The 24,630-nt window shown below is 40.2% G+C and overlaps 1 protein-coding gene across 1 annotated transcript in view; it reads right to left on the reverse strand.

The window, feature by feature from the left end:
- Window positions 1-24,630, reverse strand: part of gmds (GDP-mannose 4,6-dehydratase) — a 177,830-nt gene that overhangs the window by 139,458 nt on the left and 13,742 nt on the right. The window contains exons 3-4 of the mRNA XM_046049763.1: window positions 23,247-23,334; window positions 22,435-22,544 (exon numbers count right to left, since the gene is read on the reverse strand). Coding sequence (XP_045905719.1) covers window positions 22,435-22,544; window positions 23,247-23,334 — 198 coding nt within the window. The remainder of the gene's footprint in view (window positions 1-22,434; window positions 22,545-23,246; window positions 23,335-24,630) is intronic.

Raw genomic sequence — 24,630 nt, forward strand, 5'->3', positions numbered from 1 at the left:
CTCAAAAATGAGAGCTGTTATTGTGTGAAAATCTCCAAATGCAGTTACACTTGTAAGCAAACAACAACATACCACAATGACACTCCTGGTGCTCTGCCAAGTCAGCCCTGGCAGACGCTCCTCTCAGCTAATCACTGGCTAGTTGAAGTTGATGGTTTTTGTAGCAGTTGTCTGTGTGGAAAATGTCTGCAATAGTTAAAATACAGATCAATCCGGTTGGGTTCGAACAGTCAATATGTACCGTCGCTGATGCCATCAACTCTTTTATTCAAGTTTTCCATCTTCTTTGATAAAAGAACTCCTTCATCAATGTTGTGCATTCTTTAAATATCTTAGCAGATTAAACAATTACACCTTATGAGGGAAATACAGATGCCTAGGACATGTTTCCCAGACAGAAATTAAGTCTAGATCATGAGTAAAGTGGGCTTTTGAACTTAAAGAACCCTCATCCTCAAACTCAAACAGGTTTAAAGAAGTTCTGCCTTGAGCCTTAAACTGACTGATCAAACTTCCTGAAGCAAGATTAGATTTACTCGAGGATTAAACAAAGGCTTAAACTTGTTACATGGCTACAAGCTAAGCTTCTCAAGATGAGCAACATATTCATAATTTTGAAGAAATCAGTTTCCGAGACTGTTGATCCACGCACATAAATGAAATGCAGTGGAGATCATTTCACCGCTGGAGCCTAGACTTCCATTATTCTGAGAAAGAGAAATGCCTGTATTTTCTTCTCTCCAAATACTGGTCAGTTTAAGATTTTTGGTTTTGTGTGTGTGAATGTGTTCTTTTCCCACTCCCATTGTTTTGTCAGTTTTTATTTCTTCAATTGTGCCTAATTAAATTAGGGGCTTTTTGAGGTTCTTAAATATGAAGAAGAAGATACTTTCTTGTCACATACATGTTGCAAAATTCATTATCTGCATTTAACCCTCAAGGGAGCAGTGGGCGCTGCACAACAGCTGCCCGGGGACCAACTCCAGATGTTTATCAGTATCTGGTCAAACGGCACTGACTGGAGAACCTAACATGTTTTTGATGGTGGGGGAAACCAGAGCACCCAGAGGAAACCCACGCATACACTGGGAGAACATGCAAACTCCAGACAGAAAGGCCAGGACGACCGGGGTTTGTGCTATCCACTGGATCACCGTATTTTTCAATATTTGGCTACTCTTAATGTTATTATACAGGCATTTGCTCAGTCTGCAGAGACTTTGCTTAGAAACCGGCAGGTCACCGGATCAAGTACAGCACAAACCAAATGCCAAAGGTGTCCCCTGAGCAAGGCCCTGAACCACAAACTGCTTCCCAGGCGCCGTGCGATGGCAGCCCACTGCTTCTAATTAGGATGGGTTAAATGCAGAGAACACAGTCTGTAAGGACTTGGCTTGGAAACCGGAGGGTAGCCAGTTCAAGTCCAACTCTGACTAGAGATACGGAGTGTGGACTGGTGGCTGGAGAGGTGCCAATTCACCTCCTGGGCACTACTGAAGGTGCTCCTAAACCCACAACTGCTCGGGTCACCGCACAGAGCGGCAGCCCTCTCGTCCTGACATCTCTCTAATTGTAGTTGTATGTACATGTGTGTGTATTTCAGACCGTGTGTGTATACAAATAACAATAATAACAGAGTGAAAAAACATTGCAGGAAGAATAAAATCTTATTCTTATTTATACGTGTGACTGCACATCAAAAAAAAACCTTCCCAGAATCAAAAATGTCCATTAACCATTTTTACAAAAAGGGTTGGTTACCTTCCAAAAGCACTGTTTTGTGTTTTAGTACTGTGAATGGTCAGCTGATGTTTCTGCATGTTGCCTTTGTTTAAAGAGTCACATCAATTTATCAGTATGTCTAAGCATGACGTGACAGAATCAGTGTCACCCTTATTCATTTGAGAATAACCAGGCTTTCACACAGAGCACTCTTTAAATTACAACAGTACAGTAATATCCACAGTGTGATCCATAAATCTGCAGAAATAAGGAACAGTAGCATTGACTTCACATGCGGTTATGATGGGCCATATTTTCTTACTCAACCCACAAGTCAAAGTCAATAAATGAGGAAAGACCCAACACTGACCATAAAACAGGCCTGCAACAATACAGCAACCCATGGCTAACTATGTACCTGTGTGTGTGTGTGTGTGTGTGTGTGTGTGTGTGTGTGTGTGTGTGTGTGTGGCTGCGTCCCTCCCCGGGGCAGTGAGGTGCTGACTTACACTCTGGTAATGCCTTTGTGTCTTTCAAACCTAACCAGGGTCCACGCACACTGAATGACACGTCACAGAGAGCAGAGAGAGACACGTCTGGCTCCGAGACGTTCACTCGTTCGCTCTCTGAGTTCCCGGCTGCAACGATGCAAGTTAGGACACAGTCCAGAGAAACAAAAGACGCTGCAACACACTCCGAAACTATTCTGCAACAGCAGGTATCACCAGCTGTGCAGGCACACATTGAGTTACACACAATATCTGGACATTCAGTAATGTTGTTTGTTTTTACGTTAGTAGATTACTATCCAGAATTATGCTGCTCACCGTCACATGCAGCATACAAGGGTGGAAAACACAACAGGACTGGATAATTTGGTGCAACTCAATGCAACAGCACTGAGACACTGTGTTTAATTTTGTTTAAAGTGTTGTAATGATTGAATGTTGGTTCATGTCTACAGTAATTTTAAGGCCTGTGCCCCTGGCAGATATTGAAGTAATGTTTTATTTCTTCAGCAGTAACAGACAAAAGCTAAAGTTACTGCTCTGAAAACTGTTGGAAAGTTTATGTTTTTAATCAGAATGTGTTTTAACTAAATTAATGTTGTAACTGCAGTTTGTTTAAGAAGGTTATGTTTTTAATTTTTTTACATGGTGTTAAATAACTTTAAACACTTTCTCATTTCTCACTTTTGTCTAGTACTTATCCATATAAAAATGTAGACTGAGATCATTTTGGTTAAGATATTCACACTATGAAAGTTTCAGAATTTCATTGTATCACAGATTAAAGGGGTTGAGTATTCAACCTCGATACTTTCATCGTACCAAACAAAGTATCTGTACAGCTTCAAGATATTTCCCACCACAGTTTCTCCACATGCCAAAATGGCTGTGTATCAAGTACAGAGACAGTATCACACCTGTGTACGACAGCAGTGGAGGTCCTGGCGAGCACGAGTGTGTTTTTGTTCAAGTTCCACAGTTTACAGCGTCGCTGCCTGAGGCACGACAGTTTAATTTGACTATAATATGATCAGCACGACAGATTGGTTTCACTGCACCGGGCGAGACGCTTGACTTTTATTACAACAGGCATCACTTGGAGACTATTATTGTAAACGTTTAGCTGTGGTGGTGGCCTGCGCTGGCCACACATGTATAAATACTCCAAGCTTAGATTACTGAGCCCGCTCTTCACCAGAGCAGATATTACCATACTAGTGGCACGGAGACGTAGGAAAGATTTTGCATGGGAAGATCAAACCCCCAGGTGTCTCTCTGTCTGTCTGTGTGTCTGTCTGTGTGTCTGTCTGTGTGTGTGTGTGTGTGTGTGCGCATTGGTGCTCACTGTCAAAATGACTGGCCAGTCAGGGGAAAGTGTGAATACTGCCCTGGCCAGTGTTTGTGTATCTATGGCTTTTTTTCCCGTCATTATGTGCATAATTTGAGGAAGGAATGCTAGGGGGAATGGTTAGAACGTCACGGGACCCTCAAGCTTTGCCGCTAAGCTATGGCTACACCCTGACCCCCCAATCATGACGAGTTCACCTACAGCAGAGAGAAAAAGAGAAAAACCCTAACACGATAGAGAAAACGCATATGTACGCAGACACACATGTGGTGCACACTCCAAAAAAAAAAAATGCAACACCCACACTTCCTTGTGTCATTTCTTGCTTAACTCTCTGTAATCGTTTTGTGTGTGTGTGTGTGAGGGTCTGGAAAGCAGAGAGAAGTAAAGAAAACAGCAGAGTGTTTTCTTTGGAGTTTGCCCACAGTGCACACACAGACATAGGAGAGCAGAGATTATCTCCTGACTAATCGTGTTCTGCTCTGTGAGATGGCACTTATCAACGCCCACTAACCCACCCCTCCTCCTTCGTCGTCATCTTCATCATCACCATCACCATCACACACCGTTGTCCAATCACACAAGCACACACGTAAAGGCGCCCCAAACGGCTGCACATAGACGCTGATGTGTGCACGCACCCCTCGACGCATTTAGCAAAACACACACACTCACAAATTTCTCTCATATCTCAGGGTCACTTACTGCAGCTTAAGCATGTCTGCAATGCACCATCCACTAAGAGGGCACTTTCAAAAGTGATTTACACGCCTGAGAGGTGGCCTGCCACGGTTTCATCCTAAAGAAAACAGCTCCGAGATGTTCTTTACTTCATCCTTGGTTTACTTTAGAAAACAGATCTAGAGCAGAAAAGATTAGTTGATTTATCAACGTAGAAAATTTACAGAAAATGTGTTCAACAAATTTCAACAACAATCCATTCATTAATATAATCATTTATAAAAGCAACTGTGCCAACAATTCATTGGTTTCATCCTATCAAATGTGTTGCTTAGCAGTTTTTCTGTGTTTGTTATTATTGTAAATTGAATATCTTTGGATTTTGGTCTGTTTGTGAATAAAACAAGCAATTTGTTAAAAGAAAATAACAAACAAAATCAAATACTGGCTGATAAATATATTGTTTTCTGATTTTTAACTCAAATTTCAAACTAAATATCAATATGGTATTGGTCTCAAAAATCTAGTCTTGGTGGGGCAAGAGATAATTTTAAGAATAATCAGCCCTACATATTAATTATGTTAAATGATTACACCACAGTAGGCTGATTTATGTGATTATGATGATGAAACCAGGTTGGACTCAAACAAAAACAAATACAGGGATCTGTCTGCAGGATGAGCTCAGGGAGGCCGAGAGGCTACAAGCGCTAAGTCAACAGTTTGAAGTTGGCGGCCTCTTGACAGTTCAGTGCTCGTCTGCCACACATGTCCGTCAGCCTCACCCCGTCTGTCCGTCTGCCTAACCTGCCCAACCAGACGCCTGCGTTGGTGATTGATGGTACTGTGCAAAGCTGAAAACCATTCTTCTCAGTGACAGAATCAACATTCGCAAATAACAGAGTCGGGGGCCATTTATCACACTTTGCTACCAGTTTCTCACACTGACGGAGACATTTCTCAACACTGCTGTTAATACGTGCGATGATGATAACAAGGTGGAGTAATTATGATCCTAACTACAATCCTACCACAGCCTGCAGGTAAGGAGTGACACTCTTATTGCCAATTTTTAGGCCTCTGAAAGATCCTGAAACACTAAAAACATCCATTTAAATAAAGAATATCCAAATTTTTCCTCTGTAGCTAAGATGGAAAAAGTGAGAGGCAAAACACCAAAAATAGGGCAGCAGAGAGGAACAATAAGTCATTCCTGTTGGTTTGATTTATTTGCCACTCATACATCTGGCAGCACCAAACTGCTGGACAGAAGGTCATGGGCCATGTGTGTGACCACACACTCATGAGCCCACAGTCAAAGACATTGGTCAACAACGGTGCTTTAAAGAGGATCACAATGTCTAATTGTTATATGTTAATACACATTTTAATTATTATTCATATTGTATTCTCTAACCTATAAGCAATATATTGCCAAAAGTATGTGTACATCCTTAGCTATATAGCCCAGTTATGTGTACTTTTGGTCTGGGGCTTTTTTTCATGGTGTCGCCTAGGACCGTCAGTTCCAAGTAAGAAAAATCTTAATACTACAGCATTTAATAATATTTTAGACAATAGTGTTCTTCCAACATTAGGGCAACAGTTTGTTTTTGTCACTTTCCTGTTTCAACAATGACACCCAGCCAGGTCCATAAAGAAATGGTTTCCCCATTTGGTGTGGAATAACTTTATTGGTCTGCACAGAGCCCCGACCTCAACCACATCCAACATCTTTGGGCTTAACGTGAACGTCGAAGGTGAGTCGAGCCATATGTCAAATCTGAGTTATTGAAATTATAATTTTTCAACTTATAAATAGCTTTCACATCAACATCAAAGTCGTTCAATATATCTGACTTGGCACTTACACTGGCCACTTTATTAGGTACAACTTGCTAGTACTGGGTTGGACCCCTTTTGCCTCCAGACCTGCCTTAATTCTTAAATACTTTCAACAAGGTGTTGGAAACAGTCCTCAGAGACTTTGGTCCATATTGACATGATGGCATCACGCAGTTGCTGCAGATTTGTCGGCTGCACACGCATGATGCAAATCTCCCGTTCCACGACATCCCAAAGGTGCTCTATTGGATTGAGATCTGGTGACTGTGGAGGCTATTGGAGTATAGGAAACTCATTGTCATGTTCAAAAAAAACTATTTGAGATGATTTAAGCTTTGTGACATTGTGCATTATCCTGCTGGAAGCAGCCATCAGAAGATGGGTACACTGTGGTCATAAAGGGATGGACATGGTCAGCAACAATACTCTGGTAGGCTGTCGCGTTTAAACTATGCTCAGATGGTACTAAGGAGCCCAAAGTGTGCCAAGAATATATCCCCCACACATTACACATCCACCACCAGCTTGAACCGTTGATACAAGGCAGGATAGATCCATGCTTTCATGTTGTGCAAATTCTGACCCTACCATCTGAATGTCGCAGCTGAAATAGAAACTCATCAGACCAGGCAACTTTCTTCCAATATTCTTAGGTCCAATTTGGTGAGCCTGTGCAAATTGTAGCTTCACTTTCTTGTTCTTAGCTGAGTGGCACCCAGTGTTGTCTTCTGCTGCTGTAGCTCATCTGCTTCAAGGTTCGACGTATTGTGCACCCAGAGATGGAATTCTGCATACTATGGCTGTAACGAGTGGTTATTTGAGTAACTGTTGCCTTTCTGTGAATCAGTCTGCCCATTCTCCTCTGACCTCTGACATTAACAAGGCATTTTTGTCCACACAACTGCCGCTCACTGGATAGTTTCTCTTTTTCAGACCGTTCTCTGTAAACCCTAGAGATGGTTATGCGTGAAAATCCCAGTAGATCAGCAGTTTCTGAAATACTCAGACCAGCCAGTCTCGAACCAACAACCACGCCATGTTCAAAGTCACTAAATCCCATTTCTTCCCCATTCTGATGCTCGGTTTGAACTTCAGCAAGTTGTTTTGACCACATCTACATGCCTAAATGCAGTGAGTTGCTGCCATGTGATTGGCTGATTTGGCATCTGTGTTAACAAGCAATTGAACAGGTGTACCTTTTGGCCAGTGAGTGTATAAACCAAACAAACATGGCTGCCAAATGCCAACCGTAGTCTGTTATTCAATGTAATTAAATCCAAACTTAATGGATATAGTGTTACATCGTCGACGGACAGAACACTACAACTGTGTGATGATGTAGATGCTTGCAAGTTCTTAACATGGGAATTGTTCCCATCTCTACCATTCATCCCATATGACGTGAACGAGCCATACACCAACACCAGTGTCTCACTTCACTAATGCTAATGTGGCTAAAAGGGAGCAATTCCCCGCTGCTAAGGGTTCAAAATTTTGTGTTCCAATGTTTTCAGAGGAAAAAAAAGTAAAGGGTTTTGATAAGATATCCGAACACGCAGCCTAACTCAAGGGAAAATATCTGTAGTGGCTATTTAGTTTAAGTAGTGGGGGTTTTTTTATAATTTCAAAGCAAATTTCTCAAATTTCTGCCTGAAAAGCTACCACATGATACCAAAAAATACCCTTACAGATAAAACACATCGATGCAATGCGAGTACATCTCTTACACTGCTCCCTGTTGATGAATAGTTCGCTGAGCAACTGTGCTCACTGTTTATTGTACCTGATGATCCCGACCTCTCTGAGAATAAAGGTCTGTTTGTTTTGATGACAAGAGACAAGGTAAGAGGGGCCCAACCCTTCATACAAATATGACAGCCTGATTTAAAGCTTCAATTAAAAACACACAGGCAAAGGCAGCAACCTACAAACACACAAAGCAGCTGCAGATAAAAAAAAATTCCATGCTGTAGAATAACACCTTCATTAAGTCAACAAAAGACTAAAACAATTACACTCATCTAGATTAGGATCTAATGTCACAACTCGTCCAATTCTCGCCCACTTCTCATTTCATCTCTGCTTTTGATTCAACTCCTCTTCTTGTTTTTGTTCCCCCGATCATCATTCCATGATGTGATCCAAACAACTGACATCATAGCTCATTACAGAAGGCTTTTGTAAATAGATTGCAATCCTCAAATTACCCAACAGATACACGTTCTTAAGCTGAGAACATGGAGTACACCCACACGCGTTCCTAATCAAAATAATAAAGGGAATGGTGCCTTTTGGAACAATTACAGATTGTGACACTCTTAAAAAGGGAATTTAAAGATTGTGAAATAAGAATTATACTTGCTTATTTTTTGGGCCCTGCCTTTCATCCCTAATTTGAGTTTAACATCATAATTTTCTTTTCAAAACGGTTAGGAACAATAGCTTCTGAGCTGTGTACAAGTGGGATCCGACTGCTCTGAAGAAAAACAACCAGCTGAATTACACAAACATGCCATTAGCAGTGGAAGTGTGTGTGTGTGTGTGTGTGTGTGTGTGTGTGTGTGTGTGTGTGTGTGTGTGTGTGTGTGTTGTATCTATGAGAATGTGAACACACAGCAGAGAGTGGGCAACAGCAGTTAGGACTTGTGTTCACAGATTAGCAACAATGTTTACTGTGAGTAATGAGCTTATGTCACTTATGGAAAGATTGAGTGTGGCTGCATCTTTTCACTGTGTGTCACAGCCAGTGTGGGTGTTTGGGAATATAGTGTAATTAAGAGGCTGCAATGGTGACAGAAGAATTATCTTCATTAAAATAATAATAAAGTCGAGGTGCAGTTTGGCACCTCTTGAGACAAACAAGTGAAAACAGACAAAATAAATGCACATACATATTTACTAAGCCTTTCTTCTTGTGGGCATGTACATAGTCAGCTCACAAAACAATCCCTTTGTACACATGATATAATGTCTATGTAAACACCACCATGTATGCACACTAGAGAAAAATCCCAATTCTGACAAATCTCAATGTCAACTGAGGTGTGATTTACCCTCCTGTTACTGGAAGCACTACCAGCTATGCTAACTGACAACTGATGCAAAATAAAATTAAAAAGCACACATCATGTGCATGAAGCTTATATACAACACAAACTGGAGATTTGTTACATTTGGTTACAGGTGCCTTGTATAGCTGCAGCTGAAGCGTAAGAAGCCATCACTGAAGCCACAATGTCAATACACCAAAACCAAACCCTACAGTGACAGTAAATGTTACGTTGCACAGAAATCATCCAAACTACAAAAATAAACTGAAATATCATGGCAAACATTTTTAAACTATGACAGATGTGCTCATTTTAAAATCAAAGACAACGAGATGGGCAGAATTAACGAGTGGAAAATATCTGAAAAGCTACCACAAACCCCAAAAGTGGGTGTTGCGTGTCACCTACTTTGTTAAATGATTTGTTATACATTTATTTTCAATTTATTAACCAATTATATTGACAATGCGTGTATTTATACACAGTAGGCAAGTGTACATTACAAAGACACACATAATCAGAGTCAATGTCAGAATGGCAAATAAAAATAGAAACAAATCAACAAACATAACAAAGAAAGAAAGGAGTTAAGGAATTCGAATTAAAATGAAGAAATTCCAGTTCTTAGTTTAGATGTTTAATTTGTGCATCAACTAGAAGAAGAAGTCTTTCCTAAGAGGATGACGTACTTTGATTTTTACTCTTTACTCCACAGTCTCAGCTGACCGTATCACAGTGAACAACATTAGGTCATTATGTTTTGTGGACATAAAAATATGAGTGAGCAGTTTCCCTTAAAATCGTGTGATAACTAAACATGTTAAATATGCTGTTTACTTTGTTTATTAGTTTTTATCAGGTAAAGCGGAGTCAACTTCAGAGAACTGAACCAGGATCAGTGCTGACAGCGGAATTAGCTACTGTATCATTGATTGAACTAGACCTGTTAACGAGAACGTTTCATTGAGTTAATGATAAAAAAAATCAGTTCATTTAATTGAATTAATTTTACAGTCCAAACGTTTTCCAGTTTGCTGTTTATAGTGTCCCATTCACAGGTTCAAACATCGCTTTTGGCCTTCGACATACATAATTATTTAGATATGTCTACATCAGGATATTTATAGAAATAATGATGAGCTAAATGCCACGTAGACTCTAATTGTAGGTTAGGTCTAACAGGCAAGAAAAACAAACCTTTTCAAGCAGCTCTTTTACACGAACTATATATAACTTGGAATTAGCTGATGAAGAATCTTTTAAGCCATGGCATGCCTTGTTCACTGATCACACAACCAGCAGAACTGAAGCAGAAAAAGATAAATCATTACAGAACATCCAGTATAAAGCCATGAAGCTGATAAGCATTGCCAAATGTCTTCCTGGAGGACATAGCAACAGGAAGATCTGATGAGTTTGATAAATATTTAGTGTAATCCCTGGATACCATCTTCTGGCCTCAGCTCTTACTAACTACACCAAACTAATTAAGCACACAACCCCAGTTTTGAGTGTTTACTGTGGTGAGCATTGTACCGACAAACACGCTACAGGCTACTGTAAATCACTGATGAAAGAGGTAAAAATGGAGTGACACGCAAAAAGAGAGAGAAAGAAAGTTAGAGGTGGAGGTGATATAGCAGATGAGGAAAACAATAAAAGCTAAAATCCAATAGTTTCTTACATTTGTTTCCTCAACAGCAGCATTTTGCCATTTTCCCATTATTGATTTCAACCATTTATTAATTTGACTAACTAACTAAATATGTGTAACTCCAAACTATGCCTACCTGTCATCCCTGCGCCTAGAGAGAAGCTGTAATGTGATAGAGTGACCTGCAGAGGGCCTCATCCAGAGCTGGCACTGAAACAAATGCTTCTATCATTAAAACAAAGCTGAAACCGCTGAGACACTAAACCACTGCAGATTTTAAACTAAATCTTAGTTTGTGTTTTATTTGCACCTTCAAGAGATCAAGATCAAGCTATACTTTGTTCTATTGTTACGATTATTTTAAATATAAATAACAAGGAAAAGTAGCAAATCCACACATTTGAGAAGCTGAAAATTAAAAAAATCAAAGTCAACTAATCGATTAATCAATTTATTATTTCAACTATAGTTTAAATATTAAAGTAGTATTATTTTCATTAACAATGAACCAGTCTGTTACTTTTTAAAGGAATCAACTATTCATTTTGTCTAAAGAAAACAATTAAATGTTCATCACAAGTTCCCAGAGCCCAAGGGGACATTTTTAAATTGCTTGTTTCGTCAAAGATATTCAGTGAACCGTCAGATACAACAGAGAAAAGCTGCGAATCCTCACACTTTAAGCAGTTTAAGCCCAATTTATATTGCCTCTCTTGTTCAAAATAAATCAAAAATTATACTAACAAATGAGTTCAAAACAAGAAAAAGTTGATTACTTTCGTTAAAGCTGCATCCTCAAGATTTAAATTTACACTGATATGAAACAGAGAAAAGCAGCAAATCCTCACATTTGAGAAGCTGGAACCCCATTTTGTGACTTAATTTATCAACAATTAACTGTTGTTAATTTGACTAATCTATTAATCTTTAAAGCTCTCCAATTTAAATGCCTGGATTACTCGTGTCCTTTTTCGTAAATATTATGTTGTTGTTTTTTGATAATAAGAAAAACTTTCAAAAATTTATAAAAAAATATTAATTATAATAAAGCTGGATCCTATAAAAACCCATATGTGTACGTTTTATCCCGTTTATAGACCTGACTGGGACCCACTGCTGTTTAATAGCTGACTAAGGTCCTGACTGAAACTACCAAGGGAGTCGTCCACAGTGGCTCACTGCTGCCATCTATAAATCACAGGTGAAACTACATCTACACAGATTATCTTGGCTTCTGTATCTCACGCGAACAGGGCAGCTGATGTGGAATATTTGGGGTTTGATTTAAGATTCAGACTTAGATGTAATCATATTTAGCTTTGTGATACTATTTATTGACTCAGTGTATTTACTCAACAAACCTCAAAAAGCCCCCCCACCCCACCCCTTTCCCAAACTGCATGTTTCCATGTGTTACAACCTTGCTGGAAAACAGAAAAAGAACTGACTCATGAGTGGAGCAACAAATCTGACCCACAAAGCACAACCACAAAACATTCCCTGACTCTGAACGAGGAAAGTGCAGACTTGTTTCTCTTGGCACATAAGAGGCTATTCTTAAGCTAAAGTTCACTTTCGACCCAGGCCAGGCAAGCTGCCCTGCATCAAGGCCTAACCTTTCAAAATGGGAAACAGCCTGCTCAGGGAGCTATTCTGACCGCTGACAGCCAGGCCACCAGCACGACGCAGTCCTGTTTCTGCTCATTCAATAGGCGGGACGCATGAGAAAATGTAGGCACAGAGATTATAATGCATCTCCACTTGGCCAAAACCACCAGGATTTTGATTCTGAAAGCCAATTTTAAAACAATGGAAAACATGGCACCTTAAATACACACAAACCGCACACATGCAGCTAATGAGTCCTAAGAGACAGAAAACACATACTTCAGTGAGGAATGCACTAATTTGGTTCCAGGCGAGCCTTTATCCCAATGAGATACACACACCACTGCAAGCGTGCCACTGAGGGCTGATTGGACGGAAATAACGTAAACACCAATCAGTTGGTGAGTAAACCCGGCCAATGGGCTGTTACAGAGACAAGACCGCTCATCATTCACTGACAGGTTTAAAAATGCTTGGCGCTGTCCTGTGAAAACCAGGTTTCTCCTAACATTTTCCTGAAATAAAAAGGAAAACTCTTTTGTCTATCATTGAACTAATCTCCAAATTCCTTTCACAAATTCAGAAAAGAATTTTTTTTTTGAGATCATCTAGCTGATTTGTAAAAGGGTTTTAAAGCCTAAAAAGGAGGGGAAGTAGAATTTACAAAATTATTGTCATTGTACTGTGCAAGCCACATTTTGCTACAATGGAAACTAAAAAAAAACAAACTGTTTTCAGTTTCAGTTTGAGTGTTACAATGGACTTGTGATCTAATGTGTTTTTAAAAGGTTTTATTTGTCTTAAAAATATACACAAATATGTCCTGTGAAAACTATATTTACCAAGAGCTACCAAAACAGTCATGTTTTAAGCTTTGTGGTAAAACATTTTGAGATAATCCAATGGCTTTTAAAAAGGTGTTATTAGCCTATAAGCAGGAGTATTTGCATTTTCAATAAAATTACAGCTTTTAATGACCGACGGAGAACGAGCTTAGGTGTCTGATTCTTTACATAGTCCAGTTAGTTTTTAAACTGTTTTATTGGCCTTAAAACAGAAAAGTCTTGGGATGTTTCTTGGAAAATATTTTGAGACAACACATGTTGTCATAAAGGGTTAGCCTTTATGTGACATAATCCAATAGGTTTTTAGAGTTTTATTAGCCTCAGATGGATAATCTCAACCCATAAAAGAGCATTTAATGCTTCAGTTTATCAGAATACAAAAAACACCAAATTTGGCAACGCATGTTTTTCACTGGAAAGCAAAGTTAAGCTTTTTTGGAGCAGAATTGGCAAGTGTTGTGTAAAAAAAAAATGCATCCTCAACAGTTCGAGGGCTAATAAGGCAGGAAATTGCTGGTCTAAACACACAAGTAGATCCTCTATCCACACATCACACGCTACTGGATGACACACAGGGAGTCAAAACAACTGAATCACATTACTAACGAGGTACAAGAATTGCATAATATGCCCACAAACTTTGGTAAGTAGTGGTATTACCGCCTGTATGTATGAGTAAATTGCTGGCAAGCAGCACAATAGCTGCTTTAGACCTATAAATGCATCAACACACAGAGCAAACAGTGCAGAGCTTTGTGGGGAAACAGGCGTGTTAAATCCTGTGTGTCTCTGTGGCGTGGGAGCTTCTGCAAACCCGGATGGGGGAGAGACCAAAGGGTAGTAGAGAGAGAAAGCTGTAAGAAGATAATAGGAGGATGATAAGTCCTTCTGAGGAATTCGGATATGGATAATGAAGGATATAGATATAGGAAGTCTGTCTCCTGAATGCAATCTGCACTTTTGTCTTTAAAAGCCATCCAAAAACAATGAAGTGGAAACCTAGTGCTGCTTCAATACATATAGCCTCTCACCTCTCTGAACTCTTTCCACCATCTCTGTCTGTCCCCCCCCCCATGTCATTTTCCCTGTCATGGGCAAGGTGTGTTAATAATTCAGCCCGTCTCCCTGTGTGTCTGCTGTGACAGCTGCAGGTGGGAGAACTCGCATGGAGAGAGCGACGTTGAGGGGTTTTGTTCGAGGGTTTCCTGCGAATCGCTTCAGTGGGAGAACACAATGGGGTCGTGTTGAACCCTCAGATGCAGAACAGATTACTGTGAGCAGCCTGTAAGCACTTCCCCATTTAGGTTCGTTGGTCATACATTTTTTACGAGTGCAGTTTCCAAAATATTCAGTTCTTGTTATTGTCAGAAAGATGCATAAATCATGAATTATTCCTACAGTGTTGTTGTTTGGCTTTTTGGGGGATTAGTCTCTCTTTTACTTTTTGGACAGTTAACCTGTTTAATAGTAAGAACAAAGGCATCAAATTCATCCATATTTTTGTGGTGTTTCTTATTTTTAGCACTTCCTGCCACAAGCTTAGAATATACTAACAAAACACATTGCATTTTTCAATTTTGGACACCCTCACAATATTACGGTTTTGGCCAGTCTAGACTCTTTTGGTCGTTGAAATCCTGCAAACTACACACATTACTTATGCTACTACATGCTAATGAGTCCCATCTGACCGCAAAACTGTCACTCAAACTTGCATTCCTGAAAGTTTCTGACCAGAAAAAGCAATGAGACACAGGAGACATTCTGGATGAAGCGGCGGCTGCATAAACAGGCTGGTTTGTAGTTTTGCTGAGCAAACTGGAACTGACAAACTTTGCAGTTTTATATTATTGAACCTTGGTGCATCCTACCATGCTATGTAGTAGTGCTAAACAAAATTAATTAGAATTAGATCAGAAATGGCTCAGCGAGAAGCTTAGTTGGAATGACACATAGTCTGTGGCAAGCGGTGCCTGAGAGGCCAGGTTCTTGGAAGACAAAGTTCTCCACACTGCATATATAAGTAAGTTTGAATGTAATGATTGTGGCTAAATTTTTAGCAATGCTAGCAGCGTGGCTCAATAGTTTCCAATGTCAGTAGGTTGACTGTCAGAACATGAACTTTGGTAAAGACGGATTGGATGGATTGCCATGAAATTTTGTTTCACAATCATGGTCCCCAGAAGATGAAGCCCTGAATTTTACCTCAAGGGCCACCATGAGGTTGAAAGTTTTGGTTTTCATTGAAATGTCTCAACAACATTCAGACGGATTTCCATGGAATTGGGAGACAGATAGATATCCATGTTGCCTGAAGGAAAAATGCAAATGACTTTAGTGATCCAGTGGATCACATTCCCATCAGCCTCTGTTGTACTTTGCATTAATAACTAATTAGCAAATGAGAGCATACTAAAATAAAATAGTGAACACTGTAAACATTATCTGCCACATACTAGCATGCTAACAAGTAACAGAGTATGTTGTCATACTGACGTTAGCATTTAGCTCTAAATGCCCCACTCTTCCTCAGTACAGTTGATGCTGTGGCTATAGACTCTTAATCTTGTTACTCTGACTTTGGTCCATAAACGTAGTTGTGAAATTTATTATTTTGTGCTGAAACTATAGCAATTAGCAAGCAAAATTACAAATTCTAGGAGGAACAAATGTATTTAATTGTATCTCCTATCATCAATTTAACATCCATCTTCAGATCCATTGCAAACAGTGAAGTAGTCCCCTGTTTGAACAATTAATCTTTAGGGCTTTTAAATCGCTTTTCGGATTACGCTAATCGGCTACAATCCATCCACAGGGATTGGATTAGTTGAGTTCGTGCAGATCACTCCAATTAACAATCCACCAGAGACTCATAAGTAAAATACTGTTGAAATATCTTTAGAATATTTCTTTAGAAAATCATACTGATCAACGATTTACAGTCACATATAAATGAAATAATATCCCTTCTGTTTCCTTTGTGTGCTGATCTTTTGATACTGCAGCTGGCTGCCTTCCTGGCCCGTTAGTGTGCGTCCACTATTCCCCCGTCCACCTCCGCCCCTGCAGCTTTAGAAAATAATCTTCACTCTGTTCTCAGTGATGACTCTCTACAGCGGAAACCAGCACCCACACACACACAGCCAATATCAAACCAGTACTACAACTCACGCTCCCCAGGTGAGTCTGATGAACAAGCTGGCCTCAGAAGGGATTCCCTGTAAACGGCGGCAACGAGGAGAGGGCTGGCGGGAAGGAAGAGAGAGATGCTGAGTAGCCATTATGAGTGATCTTTTTCCTCTGTGGTGGGAGAGACTGGAAATTGCTCCACACCACTGCTGCCAGTAATCCAGTGGGCTCAGCTGTTCAGAGCGGGCAGCATGTGGTGAGGAGCTACCAGAGACGGGTTTATTGGTGTGGAAACAAATAAGCACAAGAGAGCCTCGAACAGGTACAGGGATTTTCTGTCACTCTGAGTGTGTGTGGCCGAGGATGTTCTTCCATGTGGGAGGTGGGAGCATAGTCACGGCCTCTGACCACAAAGGATGTGGAGAGGGGAGTTATTCTCCAACTCTCTTCTTTTTCCGTCTGTCTGTCTTTCTTCATTATTTATTTTCGGTCTTTCCTGTTTTTTAGTTCTTAATCCCACTTTTTGCAGATATGCTATTAGAGCATCAGCAAACAGTTAATAAGGTCCGTGGACAAGCTTAAGAGATCTTCAAGGTGTGTTCTACGACGTAAAACACGTCAGTGAATACCCCGCTCTTTGATTTTTGCAGATTTCACCTGTCTTTAAAAAGGCAGTTACTAACAAGGGGTTACAGAGGTTGTCAAGAGCATTAAACGTCAAACAACCCAAAATTATATTACAAATTAGAATCTTATTGGAGGAGATATTACAGCCTAACGTTAGTTATTTACTTCAGGCGATTGCATTTCCGTATCAAAAATCATACTAGTTGTGTTAATTTGCTGAACAAAACATGTAGTATCATAAACGTTTGTTTGCCAAATAACTTCTTTTCTGCAATCAAATGGGAAAATCCCATTGGCTTTTTGTTGAGGGAACCAGGGCAATGCTAATTTCCCGGGTTTGCCTACAAAAATATGCCATCCCTGCAGCACTCCATGACAAATGCTCTTTGTAAAGACTGAGAACAAAGTGGTTGTAAACTTAACATTGAATAAACACTGGCATTTTTTATACCAACACTGCATCAAATGAATCTTTTTAGCATTCACTATGAGCTCTCAACTTGGACTGCAGCTAAGGATTATTTTATCGATTAATATAGTATTTTCTTAATGAATTATCGGGTTAAATAAAATAAATAAACAGTTCTTTTGTCCAACCAACAGTACAAAACCCAAAGATATTCCGTTTATAATGCAAAAAGCAGAGAAAGGCTGTAAATCCTCACACTGGAAAAGCTGGAACCACAGACTTTGGGCCATTTTTTGCTTTTTTTAAACGATTTATTTCAATATATACTTGCCCATGCACCAAAAAAGACAAAGTTAGCGGCTAGTTGTTGAAGAAACGGGATCAACTAGCAGCTAAAAAGCCAGATATTTTTCTCGGGAGTTGGTTGTGACTAAAACAGAGCTTAAGCAAGAATGGAAATTGGACGTTCATCAGGTGGACATGATGATTACTCCAACTGAATGATAATGTTGCTTTGTTTTAAATGTTTACGGTACACCCCAGAGACAAGCTGGGTGGCCTAGCTCTTGTCCTAGCTCTTCCAGTTTTACTTTAAAAACTGAAATCTGACAAATGATAATATAATATATCTACCTAATGTGGTTGGATTCAATGAAGAAATATAATGTCTCAACCTAATGTGGTTGGATTCAATGAAGAAACTACTACTATTGAAAAGCAGTGTCTCATGTTCACATTACAAATGGCCTGATTATCTATGATCTGACTAAGCTCTTGGCTTCATATCCCACCCAAACCGCTATGGTGACGGAGGATCGGTGCTGCCTGGAGACTCTGTGTCAGATCCCAGTGTGGAGGGGCAGGACGAGGGGAAGGGGGGGCGGCGCCGAGGGATCTCCTGGGATCACTGCGGAGCTCTCAGACAAAAGGGACATTGTGACACAGACTGACCCATCCAAGAAAACATTACTTCCTGTCCCATCAGCTCCAGCATCCTCCGCACGAGCCGCTCACTTCCCAGAACTGAAAGTCCCTTTTTGCCATCATCTGCTGTTAACCGTTCACAGCAGCAGTCTGACCATATGCAGACACTGGCATTCAAACACAGTTTACTATATTTGGGGAGGCAAAGTTTTAAACTGACTTGACAAATAATGACTTTAAAAGGCGAGAATGTTTTTACATCTACTTGATGTAACAGTGAAAACGAAGTCAGGCTTCATGTTAAAGACTTAAAGTAGTGTGCTGAAGGCACCACATGTATGTTTAAGCCCCTTAATTACAAGTCTTGCATACCTTAAATTACTGCTGACAAAGTATAACACTAGCTTTTGGAAAAGTTTGCTTTCCTTGCAGTTGCTGCTTACAACCCATGTTAGTTCCATCCATCCATCCATCCATCCATCCCAGCTGACATCAGGCGAAACGCGGGGTACACCCTGGACAGGCCGCCAATCCATCGCAGGGCCACACTTAGACAAACAACCAGTCACACTCACACCTAAGGACAATTTAGGGTCACCAACCTAGTCCGCATGTCTCCGGAGCACCCAGAGAGAACCCACGCAAACACAGGGAGAACATGCAAACTCCACACAGAAAGGCCGGGGCAACCGAGGTTTGAATCCACGACTTTCTTGCTGTGAGGCGACAATGCTAACCACAACAGCACCGCGCCGCCCCCCATGTTAGTTATGATATGAAAATAAACTTGAAAAGACATTAAAGATGCTTGACATACTAGTTAATCCTTGTTGATGTTCTATTAATCAATTTTTTATCATCAAAGGGGAACTTTCCACATAAAAGTCTAAAAGATGAAGGATGGGCGTTAGAAAGAAGTGAGTTTACTAGACCTCTGTAGCCAGCTCCTCATCTCTGCATGAGGATGGTGGCCCAAGGCCACATTAGCTGCATCTGTTGGTACCAAGTCCATGCTGCCTGCCAGATTCCTATCTGCACATGCGCAAAAGTGGTCTTGTCTGTCAAAGAAGGTTACCACAAATGTGCCTGTTCATAATTACTTGTGTGTTGTTGTCTGTTCTCATCTCTGGGCATCAAATACTGACGCTTTCAGAAAGGCTGACAAAGCAGTATTTGATGCAAGACGCCCCTGGGTGTGTCTGTATCAGACGCCCTGTCTAGACCGGAAGCGTTAGTATTATACTAACATACGTTAGTATAAAAGGTGTTGACAGCTAGCAGCTAGGGTTAGCCTCCTTTGTGTTGCTACATTGTTAGATTGTTGTCATTATTAGAAATTAAAAATGTACTGTTGAATAAGGTTTTTCATATCTTAACTATATTCCTATCACATGATAGTGAACAGTTTCATCTCCAGTAATTAAAAAACATTTTTTCTTGATTTGAAAGATTTAGTTGGATCATTTTGTATAGGCAAATTTGCGGTAACCTTCTTTGACTGACAGAACCACTTTTGCGCATGTGCAGAACAGATCCAGCAGACGGTACAGATTTGACACTGACATCTCCAACGGAACTGTCTGGAGTCGGGTTGCATTGTGGGTAATATAGGCACAGGGTTTTGACAAGAAAAAAGATTCCATCAAATGCATGGAATAAAAAATATCTTTGTTTCTGCTGCATCGGGATTCTAACAATGTTAAAGGAGTCCAATGCTAAATAGATAGATTACTATTTTAACTTTTTTTAAAAACTGTTTGCCTGAAATAACGAAAAAACATAACTGTATAAAAATTTAGAGACTACTCTGCGTTATGGCTGCGGCTGGCTGCCCTTCAGTAAGTATTAATTGTGCTGTCCCCTTAGAGATTCTGCCAGTTATGCAAATCCAGCTGTGTGAATCCCCGTCAAGTATTGGTCCCTCTGGAGATGAGACCGCCTACTTCGTGGTTGCTGTTCACTGGCATCTGTGATTGGTGTGGCTATGGTCGGACTGAACCTACCAATCAGAAGTCAATAAACCCCAGCTGCATGCGGAATAGTGTACCAAGTGTTGGACACGCCTTAGTTTGCAGAATAACTGCTAGTTGTTTTCTTTATTTGTATTTTGTAAGCTTATGGGTGCTGACCTCTTATTGTTATTTTGTTCTTTAGAGCAACAACTGCATTTTAAGCCAAGAGCTATTTAACTGTATCTGTAAGACCCTCTTTTGTTCTATTTTCTTTAACAGCTGCTTGTCAGCACCTGTATAGTCCTTCTTTTGTTGTATTTCTTGTGCAAGCACTCCCTTGGTTAATTAAACACATAACATTAACCAGAACCATTCCAGTTGTCATGTTCCACCTAATTTTCAATCCCAATCTTATGTTAATGCTCTCCATAACAAGCCGGGTCGTAACAATGGTGAAAAAAAGTAGAACATCCATCTAGCAGCTAAAGAGCTGCTAGATGAGCTGAGAATATTTTTCACAGGAGTCAGCAGAGACCAAATCAGAGCCAAAAGTAAAGTGAATATTGTTCCTAACTGAACAAAAACACAATTCCAGTGGGAATGTTGCTGAAACTGCAAACAGACAATTGTTTGTCTTTATAAGGCAATAATGTGTCAGCACTGGCTGTCAGCGCTGGCTGTCTTTACTGGCGGTTATCCCCTCGCCAAGTGGCCAAAAATTGATTCATGCAGCTTTACAGAACAATGAGTTAACTTTTTGCTTTTTACATTTCAAAAGGCAAGAAAGAGGTGGTATTATGCACATTTTCAGGTTCAAAATCTTATTTAGGGGTTGTACCAGAACAGGTTTACATGGTTTTCAAGGGCAACTGGACTTGGTTGCCCTTGATTTTAACCTTCGTTGGATAACTATGACCTGGATGACTGAGAATTTTCATAGACGTTTACATGGTTTCATTTTCAAAAAATGACTAATATTTTTGTCATACTGCACATTGCTGCAGCTCCTCTTTTCACCTTGTGTGTTGAACGCTCCGTTTTAGCTTTGGAGTGATACATCTTGTCTCTAAATGATCTTTGTTGGGAGTTCCACATGTGCAGTTCCTAAGTAAGGACTACTAGCCAATCAGAAGCAGAGTAGAGCGGGTCGTGAGAAGCCGGTAAATACGACTTTGGTTCAGCTGTAGCCTATTAAGCCCCTTACCAGCTTGGCAACATGGACTGGAGCAAGAGTTTCAGAGTGGCGGAGTTATTAATTTGTAACAAAAGTATCTTTCATCCTTAAAGTTATAAGTGGGCTCTGTCTCTACATCACAGAAACAACTTTATGTCCATTGACTGCCTGGTAGGTAGCTAGTGTTTAGAAGGGAGAGGAGAGGCAGCAGGCGGACGTCTTGTCACTCTGTGCTGAAGCTCAGAGTGTTTTTCCACCAGTGTATTTGAGGGCGTGTCGGACTAGCCGCTAGACGAGCATCATGACTCGCATTTTGCTGTGACATCACAGGGATCAAAGGGAAAAGGCTGGACTTCAGTTTTCTGTGGGAGATGGGAACTCCCTTTGGGCTGGACTCTGGGCTTTTTCATTTTGCAAACCTATTACATGCACAAAAAAAGATATATAACTCAATAAAGGAGAGGGGGAAAGCCAAAAAGCATAATATGACCTCTTTAAAGATTCTTCACTTTATCCAACTCATTTAAGAGTCTGCTGCTGGACAGCACTGTTCACAAGGTTTCTAGCCAGGAAACAAAATCCAGAAAACAAACAATAGGCCAATATGAAATCCAAGACAAGGCTAGTGTTAATATGGTATTTCCTGATTTAAAAAGCTGCTGTTAAATTACAACATTTCACATTTCACACTTGGATGGAGCAATAAGAATAGTCTAAACAAATTCCCTATGATTACCGTATGTTGTTGGAATGCATTCACTGTTATCAAGATAGTTATCAGCTCTTTTCCTTTGTCTGGCTCTCCAAAACAAACTCATGTGCAGTGATTCCAGGGAACAATGTTTATTGGAAAAGTCGAATCAGAAAGGGGGTCTTCATTTGGAGGAACGCAGTGTGTTGCGTAGAGTAAAGATCCATGAGAGTGCTGCAGATGTGTTTCTGGGATCACATTACCTTGACGTGACTTTGAGCGCCCAGGTTGTAGATCTCTGTAGGCTTCACCTGGTTGATGATCTTCACAAGACACGTGCTGTCAGTGAGATCGCCATAATGCAGCTTCATGTCTGACAAAGACAAACACACACTCACATGCAAAACAGGACTCACTTAAATACAAACAGACAGTCATTTCCATTTTTAAAAACAAAAGCTTGTTCCTACTGTAATTCACACCTATTGGCCCTTCACATATTCACTTACCGTGATTGTTTTGTTTGTTTTGGACTTATCATACATGTCAAAAATCGAGAAGAAAAATCAGCAACTGCCGCTGCTGTTTTTTGTGTGTTTTATAACAGATTCAGCCAATTGACAGACATTAGCTTACAGCCAACAGATCCTGGTGATGATTTTTTTTTTCTACCAGTTCACATGGTGTCACTGTGAAAGCTGTAATCTTGTGATTTATCTTGTAAATCTGTGCATGTGCATTAAGTACAGCATTACTGCAGTCTAGGGTGTTTTTCACCAAGGTACCAAGCTCTCATTCAAATTGTCGTACAGCTTAAATATAAATAACCTAAAGACAGACAGTTTTTAAGACTGGTGCTCAGAGCTGCAGCTATTGGCAGCTCTGGCAACTGTGGTTTGTACCCGTATTAATAACTAAAGTAGAGACACATGATAAAACGGTATCTCTAAGTATTTGAATTATAAAATGTCTAATCAAGATTTCACAAAACAACAAACCAAAAGAAATTTTCTTTAATATTTGTAAGGTGATAGATTTTTTGCAAATCAACTGGTGGTGTAGACAGCATACTTACTGCCTTCTGTGTGTGTCTGTGGGTTCTGGTAAAGATGCTCAATGCGACCCGTGTTGAAGGAGCTGGAACGACGCAAAATACCATGAACCTGTGAGAAAAGAAGACCGAAGAAATAGACACAAGGAGATTTATTCATTTCAGGCTTTATAATACTTTTTGTTACAATAATTATTTAGACCACTTCAGTTTTAACATAAATATTACTACAACATTATCATGCTTAGTTAACTTTGTTGATGTTGTCTTCAGATTGTCTTGTTGCAAACGTTGTGCAGCTTCCTTACAGTAAAAGCCACCACTGAAGAAAACACTGCTGATCATAGATTTTACTGTGAAGCAACTGCAAGAGTTTAATTAGCTCCACATTTACACAAATGGACCAGAAAAGAGATAACATGCCAGTAACTGCCAATCAAATCTCAATGGACATGGACAAAAAATTGACTAGCAGCATATAGAAAGATTTTAATAATTTACAGTACAGTATTTTTCTTTAAAAGAAAAAATGTCAAATACGGTATAATGGCCTACTTTGATTTACAGAGTTTCTTTGACTAGAACAGTATTTTGTATTGAAATAAAGTTGATATAACAATATTGTGTGTCATTGTGTGTTTTTAATGCTGCCTGTGATCTGTACTCTCTGTTCTGAGGAGGAGGTGTGAGGAAGTTCTGTTCAGGGAAGATAACAGAACCTGATCCAAGGGGAGTCCATTAGATGGAGGACGCTGTGCCCTGACCTCACTTCCTTTATTCACTGTGTACTTCCTGCCAGCCTGTACGCTCCTCTTTAATGCCACCCCCCATACCACCCCCTCCACATGCAGCATCCCCAGCTTGGACCCAGTCCACTTCCTCTGTGCGGTCTCTGAACCAGGCAGCAGATGGTGAAGCTGACCAGGCATGCTGGGATGGAGGTGTGTGTGTGTGTGTGTGTGTGTGTGTGTGTGTGTGTGTGTGTGCGCTGCGACACATCTGAGGGGAAATGAAGTCATGCAGCTACTGTCAGGAAAACACAATGAGCGCTAGTGCAACATGAATGTTTTCGAAAGTGCGTTGTATGTAAAGTCACTTTTCATGGGTATGAAAGAAACACTGAAGCCTTACATAGCTTCAGTCAGTCAGAAACAGCTTGTTAACCTTTGCATCCATCAACAGGCTGTTGACTTTTTGAGCTCCTGAAAACACATCATGCAGCAGGGTAAAGCCACTGACCTCACTTGTATGACCGTATAATAACAACCGTTTCCCTGTTAATGGTCTGACCCAGGAGTAAAAGGTGAGGGGTGAACAGGCTCAAAGCGACACAAAGGGTCTTATCATGGTAAAGTGTGATTCAGTCCGTGTTCGAAGCTGACTGTCAAGTTACGTCACAATCCCTCAG

The sequence above is a fragment of the Micropterus dolomieu genome, linkage group LG05 (genome assembly GCF_021292245.1).
Source record: "Micropterus dolomieu isolate WLL.071019.BEF.003 ecotype Adirondacks linkage group LG05, ASM2129224v1, whole genome shotgun sequence".
Lineage (NCBI taxonomy): Eukaryota > Metazoa > Chordata > Actinopteri > Centrarchiformes > Centrarchidae > Micropterus > Micropterus dolomieu.